General features: G+C 40.3%; 1 protein-coding gene and 1 long non-coding RNA gene across 2 annotated transcripts; both read right to left on the bottom strand.

Moving 5' to 3' along the window:
* Window positions 1–2386: 2386 nt before the first annotated feature.
* LOC113007365 (CD209 antigen-like protein A) lies at window positions 2387–4930 on the bottom strand. The gene is made up of 3 exons (XM_026143829.2): window positions 4593–4930; window positions 4040–4143; window positions 2387–3554 (listed from the first exon to the last, which is right to left on the bottom strand). The coding sequence occupies exons 1-3, from the start codon at window positions 4773–4775 to the stop codon at window positions 3422–3424; spliced, it is 420 nt and encodes a 139-aa protein (XP_025999614.2). The 5' UTR covers window positions 4776–4930; the 3' UTR covers window positions 2387–3421.
* Window positions 4931–5068: 138 nt separating this feature from the next.
* On the bottom strand, window positions 5069–5763 carry LOC145420908 (uncharacterized). The gene is made up of 3 exons (XR_013902130.1): window positions 5639–5763; window positions 5447–5533; window positions 5069–5173 (listed from the first exon to the last, which is right to left on the bottom strand). It is a non-coding gene; the product is annotated as an uncharacterized LOC145420908 (long non-coding RNA).
* Between the last annotated feature and the right edge of the window lie 13857 nt (window positions 5764–19620).

Raw genomic sequence — 19620 nt, 5'->3', positions numbered from 1 at the left:
CTGCAGGAGGTTTCTTCCTGTTAAAAGGGAGTTTTTCCTTCCCACTGTCGCCAAAGTGCTTGCTTATAGGGGGTCATATGATAGTTGGGTTTTTCTCTGTATCTATTATTGTACGATCTAGTGTACAATATAAAGTGCCTTGAGGCGTCTTTTGTAATTTGGCGCTATATAGTGTAAGTAAAATTGAATTGAATTGAATTAATAATGTCATAAATCCCCTTCACATGTCACTAAATAACTGCAGAACCAGATTTATTTTTCTATGGATATTTATTGTCATGCATGTTGTTGTCTCCATGTTAATATTCACAAGCTGATTTTGAGAGCAGAAGGTTTTAAATTCTAGTAAAAGACAGAATGAGTTAAGAAAAGAGTTTTTGTCTGCAATGAACAAACTTACAAAAATACAAAATATAGTGTAAGGTCTATAGGCCTGGAGAATCCCACAGACTGACCTGTAAATACTCAGGGTTTAGTGAAAAATATTATCGAAACACTTGGATTAGACAGGAAAAGGATGGACGATTGACAGGATGGGATTGCCTTTATCTGGGGTGAGAGTAGTGGCAGCTAGTGCTCTCAGGCAGTCGCCAACACATCCTCAATAAGAGAAATGCTGATAAGTGTACTAAGGGTTAAACACAGAATCATAATTCATATGTGATTTTGCTGCAAGGTAATTATGTTTAATGGCTTAACACTGATCAGAATCCAACCAGGTATAAGTTTAACACACAAGAGTGAGATTTGTTGTACAAAATGTCAGCACATCAAAAGACATTAACACTCTTTTCAGCTGTTTTTTTTTTAACCCCATTGGTACAGGAATTAACTGTGACTCAGCAACACAGTTAAAAAATACAATAAAGCTGCTTAACAGGAAATGATTTAGTGATGCTTAGACGTTCCTCTTTTTTTTAACTTTAAATTTTTTATTGGTGTATATGTACATGTTCAAGGAATGAAAAATACATAAAAGACTATAGCGGAGACCAATGGCCTCCATGAAGAATCATTCTGACTTAATGGTTGTTTTCCTTATTCTTAGTTTACTGGAGTGGTAAGTACAATGCAGTCATTTTGCAAACATTATGACCCCATAACGAATGATATGCTTGAAATACAGAAGCCATTTATTTCTTTATTTGTAGGTACTAATACTCAAACACTGATTCTGTCTGAAATAGTGATTAAAAGGTCTGGAGAATCCCACGGACTGGTCTGTATATATTTAGGGTTTAGTATTCACATGTATGCTGCTACAATAGGATTGCAGTGGATTTACTTCAATAGTAGTAGCACCTCTTACTCTCAGTCAGTCCAGTGCTGATTTATCATCTCCTGAAACGACAGCAGTGACTGTAGCTGGATAAATTGTGCACCCTGAAGACACTACTGTGTATTACTGAACCAGAGACTCACAGTAATCAGCCATCATCCATCCATCTATCCATTCATTTCCTCTTATCCTTCTCAGGGTCGTGGCGGGCACTGGAGCCTATGCCAGCTATCTTAGGTACACCCTGGACAGGTCGCCAGTCTGTCGCAGGGCCTAATAAGCCATCGGTACAGCTGAATTGGAACCCCTCGGTGCCTAAACAATTATAACATGCAGCGGAGGAGGAGCCCTAATACCACTGATGAATTCAAGAGAATTTAACTATGAAAAAAAAAACAGCTTTGTGAAACTTTTTTTTCCTGAAAAGAATGAGTCAATGCAAAACTAATGACTTTAGTAACTTGGGGTAAAGGTTTTTATTGAATAAAAGAAAACACTCTGGATTTTGTTTTTACTTTTTTTTTTTTCATTAAAAACAAATCAAACTTTACCCAATGACTGGCACTTTAATCCATATTTCTGTGCATTCTGTCAGTGTCCATCTGTAATCAAACTAAACTTCCTCCCAGACTAATATGAAGACTTGATATATTGCAGTTGGCTGCAGCAGAAGAAGAGAAGTAGATTTTTAGTAGCAACATGTTCTCAGTGGCTCTGCTGCTGCTGGGTGACTGTCCCTGAACAGAAACACTGACAACATGTTTTCTCTACATGTATAAAGTGTGACCAGCTCACACAGCCAGCCTCTGTGATTCTGCAGCCACTTTTGATCTGGACTGTATGTGCAGGAAGTGAATGAACGTCCATTACCATTTCGCCCCCTGGTGGCTGCATTCCCACTGGTTTTCATGAAAGCTGCTTGGCGGTGTTAACGTTCCTGCTCTTGTACATATCACAGGCCGGGTATATCATTGTTCTATGGGTTTGCATAATCATGTGAAAAGACACAGAAGTCAAACTCTTTTTCTGTCCACTTTTCTGAAGATGAATCACAATGTTATATCTGTCAAACACATGCTGAGGAAACTACATTTCAATAATAATGCATCATGAAAATGTATGTTTTTAATGATTAAAAAAGCTGAAATAACAATGGCAAGACTTCATCATTTTCTGCTTCAGATTTTTATAGCAAGTAGAATGCAAAATAAATGCGTTATGTATGTTAAAGCATTTTTTTCTGTAATCTGTACAGTAGATTAAAAAAAATAAGAAAAACACATAAGTACAGTAAAATGCCCCACACACACACACACACACACACACACACACACACACACACACACACAAACACACACACAGCAAGAGAAAATAATCTCAGTTTTTCTACTAGAATAATAACAATAAAGTGAAGATAACATTAGTTTAAATGCTTTCAGCAGTAACAATAGCAAGTGAGCACATTTGCAATATGAAATGCAAATGCAGTGCAAATTTCAACCAGTACAATCCACTGTGTGCTGTTTCATGTCTGCACATTTTAGCTATGTTTCAAACTAAAAACATTCTAATATTGTATGGCAAATTACTCGATATGCCCAAATGTTGCAGACTGAAATGTAACAATTTTAACAGTCCTCCCTAGATAAAGCTCTTAGGTCTAATCTTTGAGATGCCAAAACACTGTTACAACCACTGAAAGAATCTAAACAGAACTCATGCAACAAACCAACATTATCAATAAAAATACCACAGAATTATTCAAAACATGGTGACACCATTTCCCCAGTGACGGTAATTATTGACTGAAACCACATTGAGCACACTGAAGCAGGCCACAGTCGTTTTCTGTTTTTTTTTTTTTTATGACAGGTACTACAGTCTTTATCTTCTTCCTAATAAGGAGCTGTATTTGATTCTCTAAAGTAAAACTTTGTGCTGCGACTGTATGTTTATAGAAGTGTTATCCAAATAAAATGGGTCAGTTACTCGTTACTATAGGCATAGTTATATTTCAAGGGTTGTTTTTCACTAAATCTTAATACTTATTCAGAAAAGGATATATAAAAATGCTAATGAAATAACTATCATAGCCTAATTTGAAAAATATGTACAAATCTAATTTTCAAACAAATTCAGCTGTTACAGTAGTTTTTCACAGACCCATTGGAGAGAATTTTCACATCTTTCATCATTCCAGGAAGTTCCTTGATATCTGATATGAGCACAGTCCTCTCTAAACAACAGGTTGTCAGGCTGAAGAGATGCCCAGTATCTGGTGAGTCAATAAAAAACAACATTAATATCTTTGAATTAGATATAAAACAATATGGGAAAAATGACTACTGATAGGATGTTTAACCCATTGTGAATTATGGATACATGCACAACCCTCTGTCTCTAATAATAAATTGTTAAGTTGTTAAGAAAATGGATGGACGGATGATAGGATTGACTGTTTTCTTCTGGGTCTGTTTTTTTTTTTTCTTCCATTATTCATCAAAAAATGTTTAGTTAATAACAAGTCATGTCCGGATAAGGCCAAAACAGTCTCTAAGATCTTCAGTTCCTGGTGTCTAGGTTTGTCAATGAAGTTATTTTCTTGATGAAATAACTTCACCAAGGAAGTACATAAATTAAAAAACATTACTTCTTTATTTATATAAAAAATATATATTTACTTAGTAAATAAATATTATTTATAAAAATATTTGTTTATTACAAATATATTTAATATATTGGCTGAACTCGAAGACTTACTGCAGAGTCAGAGGCGTTCCGTCTACCCATTTCCACGTGCCCTCTTGTTCTATGTCACTTAAACCAATCCAAGTCTCTTTCTGGGTGAATGAAGCGATGAAGTTCTGTCCAACAAGCACACAAACATTTGTGTTATGAATCACTAGACTCTTTTTATTTCTGTCTCTTTGGCTACAGATTCTCATCAGCTTTATACCCAATGCTATTTCAGTGTAATGGGGGAATTTCCATGTTTTGTGTTTTTGAATTATTAATAGTCGTTGACTTCATTGTAATTCATAGTTTCTAGTCTCCTGGTTTCTGTGTCTGTGCCTTCCCTGTGTTCCTTGTGTCACATCTAGTCATGTTATGCTTTCATGTCTGTTCTTCAAGTGTCAAGTGCACGTCTCAGTCTGAGTCTCATGTTTGCTGTTTTATTTTGATAGTTCCTTGTTAAACTAGTCAAATGATGAAATTTTTATGGAAACATTTTTATTCAAATTGGGGAAAGTCATGTTCATAACAACGTGGGGTTTGAAAGTCAACATTCATTAAAAAACAATGAACTTTGTACCTGTTCTTCAGGGCTGTCTATCACCACCAAATCTGCTCCTTGGTCTGTGCAGTGTTTTCTAGCTGAATGCCAGGAACCAGAGTTTTCAGAGAGGAGATAACAGCTACAACTGAACTTTCTCCATCCTGTAGGGCAGGTTTTCTCTGGAAGAAACATCAAATAAGAAATATTAAAGATCAACATGGAACATTCAGCAATACTTTATTTGGTCTCTGTTAATTAACAGGAATCTATATTTTATAACATCTATATATAAAAGGCCTTGTGATCCTGACACTGCAATGCAGAGGAGATGCAACAATGATGACAATGATTCATGTGAAACATATCCATGAAGATTAAAGTTTGCTTTCTTAAATTTCTGTCAGTTCAGATATAATGAGAAAATATTTCCATCTATCACTGGAAAACGGAATCACTGAATTTCAGTGTAAAATCTTTTACAAAGACACATAACAGCTCAGACAAGGACTCACTCTGGTTGAACAAACTCTGCAGTCTCTCCAGCTCTTTGGTCATTTCAGCGAGGTTGGCCTTCAGCAGGTCTCTCTCCTCAGTCATAGAAGAAAGTTGGTTACGAACTGCAGAGACAGTTGCATTTAGAAGGTCTCTCTCCTCGGTTATTGAGGAAAGTTTGTTATTCATTGAGAGATATTCAGCTGAATCTTGTGAGGAGTTTTTGTCTGAAATACAGATAAATAAGTAAAGATGTTTTTGAGAGCCAAAAGAACACTGTTGCTGATTTATAATCGAGCTAATCAAAAATAATTTGGAATTTTGCCATTATGGAATGAAACATGTTATATATATAACAGAAGAAAACAACAACAACAAAGCAACACAACACAACTCACAGTAGAAAGCAAGAGTGAGAAGTCCAGCCAGCAGCCCCAACGAGAGAATAACAACTAAATAAAAGCTTCTCTTGGAGCTTCTTGGAGCTGAAAAGTTAAAAAAAAAAAAAAGTGGTTGTGGTGAAGGGGGGTGATAATAGTAATAACAGATTGAACAATGTAAACTTTAAATATTTGTAATTTCTTTCTTACCTGTGGCTTTTTTTATAGATGGCTTGTTGGCAGGTTTGACATAGCGTTCATTGACATAAATTTCCTCCATTGCATGAAAGGATGTGGATTATTTCTGAGCTCAGCTCTGTGGCACAGGACATGTGAAGTGTGAGAATCTCACTGGTTTCGGTTGATTCTAAAGTTTTAAGTTCAGAGGAAGTCCCCTAGTCAATATGTGGTTTATGCATGCTACCACTGAAACTAGACCTGTTCTTGAGCTGTGTATATATCCATATGAAAAGACACAGTAATGAATAGTGTAGATTTCTGACTAAGACATTTAAATCTTAAACCTTTAAATACTGTATAGTGTTGTGAAAATGTATTTATTAATGGGGCAGAGTAAGGCTCCTAACTCTTCCACCAACATTCAACAGAAAAAATATCAAAAATGTGAAAAAAGACACTAGAGCTCATGATAGTTTGATGCAGTATATTTTATTTTTCAGCCAACCCAGGTCTGCACTCATAAAAGACTGATTATGATCACTTTTTATTGTAATGCAATGTCTCTGTTTTTATCTGTTTTTCGATCAAAGGAAAACTATCTTATACAGCACATCACAAACATACACTCAACAAAAATATAAACGCAACACCTTTGTTACTGCTCCCATTCCCCATGGGATGGACGTAGAGACCTAAAATTCATTCCAGATACACAATATAACCATCCCTCCCAAACAGTGGTCACAAATCAGTCCAAATGTGTGGTAGTGGGCACATCTGCTATATTGAGATAATCCATCCCACCTCACAGGTGTGCCACATCAGGATGCTGATCTGACATCATGAGTAGTGCACAGGTGTACCTCAGACTGCCCACAACAAAAGGCCACCCTGGAATGTGCAGTTTTTTGCGCTATTGGGGGCCTGGGGACCCAGAACCGGTCAGTATCTGGTGTGACCACCATTTGCCTCATGCAGTGCAACACATCGTCGCATGGAGTCTATCAGATTGTCAATTGTGGCCTGTGGAATGTTGGTCCACTCCACTTCAATGGCTGTGCGAGGTTGTTGGATATTCGTGGGAACTGGTACACGCTGTCGTATACGTCGGTCAAGCACATCCCGAACATGCTCAATGGGTGACATGTCCGGTGAGTATGCTGGCCATGCAAGAACTGGGACATTCTCAGCTGCCGTCTGCCCTGAACAATGTGAACCATGATTCATCCGTGAAGCGCACACCTCTCCAACGTGCCAGACGCCATCGAATGTGAGCATTTGCCCACACAAGTCTGTTACGGCGACGAGCTGGAGTCAGGTCAAGACCCCGATGAGGACGACGGGCATGCAGTTGAGCGTCCCTGAGACGGTTTCTGACAGTTTGTGCAGAAATTGTTTGGTTGTGCAAACCAATTGTTCCAGCAGCTGTCTGGGTGGCTGGTCTCAGACGATCTTGGAGGTGAACCTGCTGGATGTGGAGGTCCTGGGCTGGTGTGGTTACACGAGGTCTGCGGTTGTGAGGCTGGTTGGATGTGCTGCCATATTCTCTGAAACGCCTGTGGAGACGGCTTATGGTTGAGAAATGAACATTCAATGCACGGGCGACACATCTGGTTGGCATTCCTGCTGTCAGCATGGCAATTGCACGCTCCCTCATTGCTTGTGGCATCTGTGGCATTTTGCTGTGAGACAAAACTGCACATTCCAGGGTGGCCTTTTGTTGTGGGCAGTCTGAGGTACACCTGTGCACTACTCATGATGTCAGATCAGCATCCTGATGTGGCACACCTGTGAGGTGGGATGGATTATATGAATATAGCAGATGTGCCCACTACCACACATTTGGACTGATTTGTGACCACTGTTTGGGAGGGATGGTTATATTGTGTATCTGGAATGAATTTTAGGTCTCTACGTCCATCCCATGGGGAATGGGAGCAGTAACAAAGGTGTTGCATTTATATTTTTGTTGAGTGTACATCATACTGAGTTTCCCCGGGAACATTACCCCAACTCATATAACCTTTACAGCATGACCACAACATACCAATGACAACACAGTTTGGTGTAACAGATAAGGAAAGAGGAACAATAGATCAGTAATTTAAAACAAAAAGAAAGAAAATACACGTATAAACTCACACTTCTGAGTAGTCTTTTAGTCTAATTCAGTTCCCAGTTTTGGACTGTTGAGGGGTTTGCATAATTATCTCTAGCTGAGGATAGTTCTAGGTACAGGATATCTAACAAAGTGTTCAGCCAGTGTTTCACCAAGAGTTCATGTGGTGGGAGCCACCTCTGAACCACTAGTTTTTTTGCCGCAGTTATGCCTGCCAACCATATTTTGCTCACTTTCGTTGTCATTGAAAACCTGGAGTTGTCAAGTATAAGATGTAGTAGTGGGTCAACAGCATCTTTATTACCTTGCCCCAGAATAAGAACACTGCAGGACATTCCCATAGAGAATGATGCAAGGCGCTGCTGCTTTGCTGTTTTCTGTTTTAATTTGTTTCTGTTGTCGATCTTGTGTGCCTTTGAACTGAAATGTTTAGGCTTAGATATGCTCAAAAACTCATGAAATTTTGCACACGCATCAGGTCTGGAGAAAAATTACTCATTTTAATGGTTTCAGACATGGACAGGGCAAAATGGCTCAGTAGCGTGGACGGAATGATCCACAGTACCTCCTAAAAATTTCAAAAGAGCAGCCCCTGCACTATGTTTAATCTATGAGTCTGAAATTTGGCAGCCTGATGTAAGATATTAAGATGTGCAAAAAGTCTGATAGAGCCATATGCTAAACCCAGGAAGTTGGCCACTTTGAATTTAATATGTAATTTTAGGGACATTTTTCATCCTTTTCTGGCCTCGTACTTTAACAAAGTCCTCCTAAGGTTTTAATCAGATCAACATGATCTTCGGTCAGTGGAAACTAAAGGCCTTGGTGTAGTTAAATTGCAAAGCTTTTGGGGTTTTGTGTAACAGCATAGTCACAGCGACATGTAGAGTTTTAGTCATTCGCCAACTAGCACAAAACTGCTGTAACTCTAGGACACTTTATCCAATTTCTCCCAAACTTCACAGGCACGATTAGAGCCGAGCCCCGAACAGATTGATATGCCAATAGTATAGTCATACCTGCCAATAGTTAGAGCGCTGAGTAGTGGGAAGAGGAAATGCACACTAGATTATAATCAACATTGATCTAGATAAAATCTTAACTGGCCATTCAACACACAACGCGCATCTGTGTGACATTTGCTCAGATGGCATTCTCCATTGCCACCAAGTGGAAATAGGTGTTCAGCATGGCTCGACACACTGGGCTCCGAGGGCCCTCTCAACACTGCTTGCAGCTTTAATTGTGATTGAATTTTTAGTATGCATTGTTAGAAATGCATACTCCCAATTGAAGAAGCCAGTTAAGCCCAACAAAAAGCGGCTTCTGTGGGTTTTTTGTGCTTTGCATGCCTTGCATGTAGGCCAAATTGTGGTTTTATGTATTCACTTTTATTAGTAGAACACTATTTTTGACATGCTGCGTGGTTGCCTTACAAGCTATACTGTGTCATCTCAATGAGCATTTAACCTCATCTTTGTTTTAGTATTTGCTGTGTTTAAGTTATTATTTTGTTTTTGTTGTTTTTGTTTAGTTTTTATTACCCTACAGTTGTGGAAAAATAATTTGAGCATTGAAACCAAACCAAAGGCTCAGCCATCATGTGGACACAACCTTTGTCTATTCAGTGGTTGGGAGTGAGATTCTTAAGCCGAAGCTACAAATGTGAAGTAAAAAAGCTGGATAAAAACCTTAAGAGTGGAGCTGACAAGTTATGATTCACCTGTCATAAAAAAAAAGTAAAAAATGAAATCTTAGTTTCTAACAATTACATTGAGATATGTTTACTGCACTGCATAATTAAAAAAAAAAAAAAAGAAGCAGGGCAACAAGACATCCCCAGAGATGTGTTTTATAAGAAGTGAATGTTTTCCTCGTCTACACTGTAATAGTTCAAAAGCACAAAGGCCAAAAAAATGCAAATAGCTGCAATATGAGAAATCCTGTCATCTTTCCCATCACTCTCAGGGGAATGTTTATTTTTCTTCACCTTCTTCATCCTCACTCACTTCTTCCCCACTATCCATTAGACAGACAGATCTGTAAGACACCAGATTATCTTGATAATTGTGAAAACCCATTTGTGTTCATGACATGACTGCTACAGTTACAGTATGTTGGTTGAATAGGGGTAACAGCAGTATGTTAAAATGTAGTAGATTAAGTTAGGATTATACAGCATATATACATATGCTATGTCCCAATTCAGGGGCTGCATCCTTCGGAGGCCGTATTTAAAGGCCGATTGGATCACAGACAGGCAACGAAGGCTGCTCCAAATGCATCCGACAAATGTGTCCTCCTTTTCCCCAGATTTCTGGGATGGGTCGGGTGTATCCTTTGTGGCCCAACCTATCCCAGAAATCATAGCGTGGCCCAGCCAATTCCAGTTTCCGACAATGGCAGCAGCTACTTAGTTTTAATATTACTCTTTCTGGAAAAGTGCTCTGAAGTTTTTTGAGATATCCGTTACTCACCAGCTCAATAGCTGACTGGGTGGTCAAGGCTCACTAAAGCCGGCGACAACACCGGACTCCCGGCACATCGTTTTCAGACCCCACACGGTCTTTCGCTCTGAGGTTAAACATGATATATAAGTCACTTAGATAACTTAAAAATGTTATTGTTTGGCTTTTTTCAGTGTTTTATTTGTTCCTGAGTAAATCAGTTTGGCTGAGATTAAAATGATAGTTTTCGCACAGCTGAATAAACGTCAAACAGAAAACTGATTAAGCAGAAGTGTGACATGGTAGAGAATTTACTCCAATGTCCTGTTATATTTAAGATAGCAACAAGACAGCGGTGACGCAAATCTGAAAGCTAGAGTGTCCCATTTCCAACCTTCCTGGTCTTCGGAGAACCCGGCCCACGTAGACCGCAAAGGCCGGGTCTTTCGAAGGATGCAGCCCGTGAATTGGGACATAGCTATAGAGAGGTCTAATAGTTTTGTGGATGTGCTGGTTGATTTAGTAATAAGTGAAAACATTTGTATGAGTGTTCAGTTAGGTGTGCTACCTACTTCAGGATACTTAAATTAGAACCAGCAAAAGCAAAATAAACTTGAAACTCGTGCTGCTAAGTTTGGACTGAGTGATTGGAATAACTAACAGATATATCTCTGTTCCCTGTATTCAGTCTGTCCACGTCTTTGTGTGCTTCTCAGGTTTCCTGTTTTATTTTGATAGTCCCTAGTCCTGTTTTTAGTGTGTTCAGTTTTGCTTTCCCCCAGTTGTGTTATGTTTGATTAGTTCCAGCTGTGTTTCCCTCCGGTTTCCCATTCCTTCACTAACCTCTGTACATTTAAGTCCTATGTCTTCTTGTTGTTGCATCATCCATCTTGTGTGTTCCGTGTTCTTTCATTTATGCCAAGTCATCAGTTCCTTGTTTGTCATCTTAGTTTCTAGTTTCTATTTTGTTTGTTTCTAGTTTTTCTAGCTTTCTGAAGAACTGCAGCTTGTGTTGAAAAGCTTCGAGTAATGAACCTTTTTTCAACGCAAGAGTCCTCTCTGTGACATCTGGTGGCCAAAAATATAAAGAGCAGCTTGAATCTACAAAATAAAATGAACTGCTTCATTATGACTGCCTACTCTACAGAGCGGAGTTCACAATTCTGTCTGATATTGGGCCACCGTTATGTTGCTTGAGTAAAAAAATTGTTATGTTTATTTGTTTAATAAATAATTCTCATCAATGAACTTTCCTAGTGCTCCGATTACCACTGGGACCACCGTCACCTTCACCCTCCACATCTTCTCGAGCTCTTCTCTGAGCCCTTGGTATTTCTCCAGCTTCTCGTGTTCCTTCTTCCTGATGTTGCTGTCATTCGGAACTGCTACATTGATCACTACGGCCGTCTTCTTCTGTTTGTCTACCACCACTATGTCCGGTTGGTTAGCCACCACCATTTTGTCCGTTTGTATCTGGAAGTCCCACAGGATCTTAGCTTGGTCATTCTCCACCACCCTTGGGGGCATCTCCCATTTTGACCTCGGGACTTCCAGGTTATACTCGGCACAGATGTTCCTGTACACTATGCCGGCCACTTGGTTATGGCGTTCCATGTATGCCTTGCTGCTAGCATCTTGCACCCTGCTGTTATGTGCTGGATTGTCTCAGGGGCATCTTTACACAACCTGCACCTGGGGTCTTGCCTGGTGTGATAGACCCCAGCCTCTATGGATCTTGTGCTTAGTGCTTGTTCCTGTGCTGCCATGATTAGTGCCTCTGTGCTGTCTTTCAGTCCAGCTTTGTCCAGCCACTGGTAGGATTTCTGGGTATCAGCCACCTCCGCTATCTGCCGGTGGTACATACCGTGCAGGGGCCTGTCCTCCCATGATGGTTCCTCGCCTTCCTCCTCTTTTTTGGGTTTCTGCTGCCTGAGGTATTCACTGAGCACGCTGTCAGTTTGGGCCATCTTTGTGATGTATTCGTGGATGTTCCTTGTCTCATCCTGGACTGTGGTGCTGACACTCACCAGTCCCCGGCCTCCTTCCTTCCGCTTAGCGTACAGCCTCAGGATGCTGAACTCCATGCATGGTAAGGAGCTTTCTTGTCTTTATGTCAGTGGCTTCTATCTCCTCCTTTGGCCAGCCTATTACCCCAGCAGGGTACCTGATCACGGGCAGGGCGTAGGTGTTGATGGCCTGGATCTTGTTCTTACCATTCAGCTGACTCCTCAGGACTTGCCTGATCCTCTGCAGGTACTTGGTGGTTGCAGCTTTCTTAGCGGCCTCTTCATGGTTCCCATTTGCCTGCGGGATCCCCAGGTACTTGTAACTGTCCTCTATGTCTGCAATGTTGCCTTCTGGTAGTTCGATCCCCTCCGTTCTGACTACCTTCCCTCTCTTTGTTACCATTCGACTACACTTCTCCAGTCCGAACAACATTCCGATGTCATTGCTGTATGTCCTGGTGGTGTGGATCAGTGAATTGATGTCTCATTCACTCTAAGGTTAGAATTATTATTTTATTAATGTACAGTGGGAGTTAGCGGTTGTTATGACACCACTGGCTACTACCTGGGGCTGCAGGCCCGTTCTCTCTGTTGTTAATTGGCTGTGCGAACCAGTGTCTCAGATTAACTGGTGATTGTGAATACATGGATAGACTTCGTTTCAGGAGACACTGCCAACAAAAGTGAAATAAGCGTGGTGAATAATTCGTCTTTAAAAATTACTATTTGGGCTCGTTTGTTTGCATAACTAAAAACAAAGTCTGCTGCACCACTACGTTTTTGAGAAAAAAAGAGCATGTGAGTTAAAGTGGTAATTAATATGATGTCACTAACATTAAACTGTTCTATAGCTATTCTACCAGTAGTTTGATATGATTTGGTCGGCCTTGCCACGACAGTATTTACTGTAGTTCACAGAGGCTTTTTAGTCTGATTTTGCTACACTGTCATTATGACCATCTAATCAGATTAACCTGACACAGCTGCACCTGGATTCAGTCTGCTAAACAGTCATCTTAGGTGCATGTCTTTTTTTGGTGGTGGGGGTGGTCAGTTTTCCTTTAGGTGATGCAGCAAGACTAAACCAGTGGCTGGCTAACATGAGAAGGAAGGACTGGACACCTGGGCCATCATCACGTCTTTGCGGTGCTCATTTTGAAGAAAATGACATCATCACAGACTCAAAGGTTAATAAAATCTATAACTATTCCTATGTAATATTATAAGAAAAAAACATTAAATATAAAGTTTCTCATTCTTTTTTTTTTGTGCTGCTTTAGGGAATCTGTTGCCTCAGCAGCACAGCAGTTCCAACAATTTTCAGTTTTCCATGTATTCAGGTGAGGTCAACTGGGAGAGGAGCAAGACGTAACATTTTGATAGGTACTGGCACAGAGGTAAGTGGCTCTCCAGGTTTATCAAGCGATGTGTCAGGGAACAGTAATGTTGGTCAAACACATACAAAATTCGACCACAACATGACACCAGGAGACCATAGTTACGCGTTATTACCAACCACATTAACAGAACCAGGCTGTATTCAAGATGATCACTGCTACAACCTTGAGTCTCCAAAGTCATTAAAGCGTAAAAATCCGGCTTCAGAAGAGATGCTAACAAAATACAGGAAAAAGCTGAGATTGCAATGCCAAAAGTCTAGGCGTTTAAAGACAAAAGTTTGTATCTTAAAGGATGTCACCAAAGTACTCAAGAACAAGCTCTTGATCTCAAATCAGTGTGCATCTTTGCTTGAGTCAATCAATGAAGTTCCAAAACACATCTTGCGTAAAATCCTTGATGGGAAAAAGTCAGCTAAATATTCTGAGGAACTGAAACAGTTTGTCACCACACTTCATTTTTACTCCCCAAAAGCACATGAGTATGTGCGTGAGAATTTTAATAAAGCGTTGCCACACAGTCACACCATTCGCACTTGGTACAGTAGTGTCTCAGCTGATTCTGGATTTACCGTAGCATCTTTCAGAGCACTAACAAGTCACGTGGAGGCAAACAGAGAACAGGGAAAGGAGACGGTGTGTGCACTAATGATGGATGAAATGTACATCCACAAAAGGACTGAGTTTGCAGGTGACCGGTTCCATGGCTATGTAGATATAGGCACTGGTGAAATTGACAACACACTTGCCACCCAGGCCTTTGTCCTCATGGTTGTGGCTGTCAATGAGTCATGGAAAATTCCCATTGCGTACTTCCTCATCGATGGTATGGATGGATCAGAGAAGAGCCAATGTCATTCGGGAAAGCCTTAGCAGGCTTCATGAAGTTGGTGTTAAAGTTGTCTCCCTTACGTGTGATGCCCCTACGAATAACTTTGCCATGATAAGGGAACTTGGCGCAGAGGTAAATATCGACAACATGAAGCCCTACTTCTTTCATCCAGAGAATCCCACACAAAAAGTGCATGTGATCCTGGATGCATGCCAGATGCTAAAGCTTCTTCGTAATGCCTTTGTATCTTCAATGGAATTTGAGACAGAAGATGGGAGGAAGATTATGTGGAAGTACTTTGAAGCCCTTAATAAACTCCAAGATGAAGAGGGTCTACGACTAGGTAACAGACTAAAAATGGCTCATTTACAGTGGAGAAAACAAAAAATGAAAGTCCACCTAGCAGCACAGCTCTTCAGCAGAAGTGTAGCGGATGCAATGGAGTTCTGTGAACAAGGCTTGAAATTGGAGGAGTTTAAAGGTTGTTCTGCAACTGTGGAGTTTGTGCGCACTGTAGATGCAGCCTTTGATGTGCTCAACAGCCGTAATCCTCTTGGAAAAGGTTACAAAGCTCCAATTAAGCCATCAACTAAACACAGGGCTGAGACAATCTTGAAGGATGCGGAAACCTTGCTTCGTGGGTTGAAGGTCCAGCAGTATGACAAGATGGTGCCACTTCACACCACAAAAAAGAAGACTGCCATATATGGCTTCATTGCTAATGGCATAAGTGCACTTAACATTTATAATGAACTTGTTGAGAAGACCGATGCCCCATGCAGGTATCTTCTGACCTACAAACTGAGTCAGGACTAGGGCTGGGTATCATCACTGATTTCTAGAATCGATTCAATTCCGATTCACAAGGTCCCGAATCGATTCGATCCACGATTTGATTTAATTCGATTTAATTCAATTTAATTCGATTTAAATCTGGGAAATTTTGACATTCAGAAATATTATAATTCAGATCAGTACATTTACATATTTTTGTATCAATAAAAAGGAAGCTGACACACGCAAGACTTTATCAAAGGTGTGAGCGTCACAGCAGATGTCTTTGTGTCAAAGTAGCTGAAGATAAAACACAGAAAAACATGAAGGTGATTTTCCTGGCCTGGGATTTTATAAAAATATTCTGCAGTACATCAAAAACGAAAGAAAACCATTAATCAACATATGAACATTACCTCTGAAGTTACAGCGGTTTTATTAGAGACACGGTTAAGCGTTTTGCATTTTGAATAATTTTAAAAAGTTTAAATTTGTTCAGCATTGAACAGCAGAAATTAGGTTTTCTTTTCGGAAGAATGTAAAAGGGAAAAAAACAGCGGCTGACAGCGCTGTAAACAACAGTAGACTTGTGCGTAACAAGCAAGCGAATAATGAAGAAAGGGAAACTGTTCTTGAAGTACAGAGAGGGAGAGAGAGAGAGAGAGAGAGAGAGAGAGAGAGAGAGCTGTGCATCGCGGTGGAAGCAAAACAGTAAAAGTCAGAGTGAATTCATGACGATGTTTATGTGAAGCGTTTGGATCTTCTTTTGCTGCTGGTTCGGTCAATATTGTTTGGAGAGAGATCAAACTAACAGCTTTAGAATCGGCTCATAAAGGGCGTGAACACAAAGCGCGGACCCGCCAACAGATCAGAATCAGCGAGCTGTCGGCTTTCAGCCCCGACTGTGAGAAAGGCAACATCTAACTGATTCTGATCCGTGGGTCGCGCTGTGTGTTTAAGTCTATGTGCAGAATCCGTGTACCTGCTCTCATTTACTGTCTTAACTGTTTGGTGGTTGTTGAAATTTTGTGAGATGTCACCAGAGATTCTGGCATTTCGGGCAAAATAAATTTATATTAAAAAAATCGATTCAGGATTTTAATGAATCGATTTTACGTTATCCAAGCCAGAATCGATTTTAATCGATGAATCGATTATAAAAACCCACCCCTAGTCAGAACCACTTAAAGCTCTTCTTCTCTACCATAAGAGCAAGAGGTGGGCACAATGACAATCCTAATGCCAGACAGTTCAGGGGAGCCTACAAACGTTTACTTGTTAGACACCAAGTTAAAACGGGTACAGGCAATTGTTTACTTCGAGACAACACATACATTCTTGATTCAACATCTGCAGCTGTAAATGTTGCTCGCAGAATGGAAGTGCACCTTGTGCAAGTAAATGACCCTGATGATCACTCGATTCCTGACCTCCCAGATGTATGCAACCTGTCTGAATACAAGGAGGCGGTGATCAGCTACATCGCAGGTTTTGTAGTAAAGAAGATCAAAGAGAAAATCACCTGCTTGCCTTGTTCACAGGCCTTGACAACTGAAGGTGCTGTGCATACTTTTATTAAGCAGAAAGACAGAGGTGGTCTCCAAAAACCTTCACCAGACATGGTTACTGTGTGTATCACAACAGAAAAATGCATTCAGAGGAAAATCAAAACCAATGGAGGTCAGCTACCCAGTGGACGTGGAGTCACAGCAACCATTGTCACCCAGGTCCTGGAAGAATGTGGTGAAAAAAACCTTTTCCCTCATCTTGAAAGCCATATGCTTGACACATGTGTTGAAGTAAACCACATTCATGTACTTGTGAAAATGGCCTCCACGTCAAATCAAATCAAATCAAATCACTTTTATTGTCACATCACATGTGCAGGTACATTGGTACAGCACATGTTAGTGAAATTCTTGTGTGCGAGCTTCACAAGCAACAGAGTTGTGCAAAATACAATCATGTAAACAAGCAAAATACAAGAATGGCTCAATCTGAAACTAATAAATATATGTACAATATATAATAGTATATGCATTTCTGGATGTGTATACTAAATATTTTTCTACGTGTGTGTGTGTGTGTGTGTGTGTGTACACATATTTTACAAATTAAATAGAGTAAACAATAAATAAAATATATAAAATAAATAAAATATACAGAGTGAGACATGTGCAAAACAGTGGCATTACTGTACAGTATGGGTACTGTAGTACACATGGTACTGCAAAGTCAGATTTAGTCACTTAGCAAGAAGAAAAAATTAAATAGCAAAAACGGGCAAGTTGGTTCGCAGACAGATGACCAAACTGATCCATTTTTATGGAGAGTAATGTGCGATACCTGATGCCTTTTAGGGCTGAATGATTTATTGACATTATTTCAGATTGTTCGAACATATATTGTATTTTAGATTAGAATTGAAATACATATAATATATACTTACTAACTAAACATATGGTCAAAGAATATAACAAATTTTGATTTGCTGTCATAATCAGTTACTGCCAGTTATTCCTCTGCTGCCCATGGTTTACAGTCCGCATAAACAGGACTGAAGCATCAGCAGAAGAAACAGAAAAAATTTCTCTTGCCACTGTTTGCTACTTTTGTAATTGCTGATGTGAATTTGTGACAGGTTGGAGGCACAACATGACCACGACTCACCATTCAGAATCAGAATACTTTATTCATCCCGAGGGAAATTAGGGTTACAGCAGGCAGCACGCTAATGACGCATGCGCACTTACAAAGGAACCTTCTGACCAACTTTACACAAACATCACATTGGGCAGACATGTCAGAAAGGTAGGCTGATAGGAAAAAACAACGAAAATACACTACATGAGGTAAGAGGAGGAGAAAAAAAACTCCACTCAGACTGAGCTCCTAGTGGGAGAACAGTTTGATAACAGAAAAAACACCTCAGCACAAAAGCACATAACTATCAATACACCATAGAAACACAAGACAAGCAACAGGGGCGGGTAAAGGGTAAGAGAGAGCCGGTGTAGACAGCGCATCCGGTCCTGCAGCATCTGTGCTGGTCCAGTTGACTGCTATCTTTCCTGGTAGGGCACAAGCATCGAAGGCGTTGGAAAGGGAGGGGGGATGAGTGAGTGCTTATCAGTGTAAGTGTGTGTGTGTGCATGTCCATAGTTTAGCTGAGACAGTGTCCTCCAGCCAATCCAGGTGTCCTTGCATGGGATGGGAAGAATAGCCGTAACACAGTCATTATCAGGGAGTGATTGTTCGGCTCCAGCCTTGGGCCTGCAGCTGGCGCCGTGATGGGGATCCGCAATGTTTATGTTGGTTTTGTTAATTTCCATGCGAGCAGCCCAGGAGAATTTTTCAGGCTGCTCTTTAACACTCCGACACTGGCCTCTCGATCTCCCGTTGGAGAGTCGCGAGCCTCCCCATGATGGTATCAAACTTCTGTTCCATGGTGTTATCGTTCTTTTGATTCTGAGACCTCACAACTGCAGTGATCCGTTCCGCGATGTTTTCCAACTGTCGCTCAAGGGTCTCATTTTGAGCAGGCCTCTCTCTGATGTTTCCCCTCATACGCTCAATGGTGTTGTTTTGAGCCTTCACAGCAGCTGCAAGCGTCTCCAAGGTGTTGACCATATTACGTTCATTGTGAGAGGTTGCGCCTCGTTCCATTTCGATTCCAGCGGGCAGCCTTGGGGGGGTTTGAACAGCCGGTTCCGCTCTCTTATTTCTCTGATAAACCAGGGCTAAGCCATTCAGTGGCATATCCCTTTTATTCGCATTTGCTGTACACACACTCACAGCACAGCTTTCCAGCCAAACACATACCACCACCAACAACAAACACACAACACGCCCTAGTTCATTTATATGGAGTGGAGGAGTGATGCACTGATTGACCTCAGGTGCGCCAGCCTCCCCCACAGCCACAGCACGGATTACGCCCCACAACAGGATAGTTTTATTGCACGTTTCTATAAATAACAGCACTGCTTTTTCAATTTGAGATTTCACATAGTTCCTTAGAAGTGTTATTGTTTATTTCCTTGTCGGAATTAAAACTGAGAGTACGTTTTGCTCTAATGATTTTGCATTCAGTATTTAAAATTCAAAAAGTTACATTTAATGATATTGTTAATAAATTGTTATTGTTTAAATTTTTTTATTGTATTGCTGATGTGTATGAAGTATATGTATATCTGTATCTTGTCCTGTCTTAGTTTGTCTTGTTTGCCAAGTATGTCTTGTCCCGTGTTCCCACTCATGGCCCGCACCTTGTTGTGGTGAGTGGGCTTTCAACTAAGATGGGCTGTCATTCTGTTGTCATATGTTGAAAAGAAAGCAAAATGCTACTTTTTACTACTGAGATTAAATGTATTCATGTTTAAATACTGTGGATAATGTAATCTAAAGAAGTAGTCAGGGAGTGGTCCTTCTCACATT

This window comes from Astatotilapia calliptera, chromosome 16 (assembly GCF_964374335.1).
Source record: "Astatotilapia calliptera chromosome 16, fAstCal68.1, whole genome shotgun sequence".
In the NCBI taxonomy this organism is placed as follows: Eukaryota; Metazoa; Chordata; class Actinopteri; order Cichliformes; family Cichlidae; genus Astatotilapia; species Astatotilapia calliptera.
Note: the sequence above shows the minus strand (reverse complement) of the source record. Positions and strands in the feature narration are given on the sequence as shown.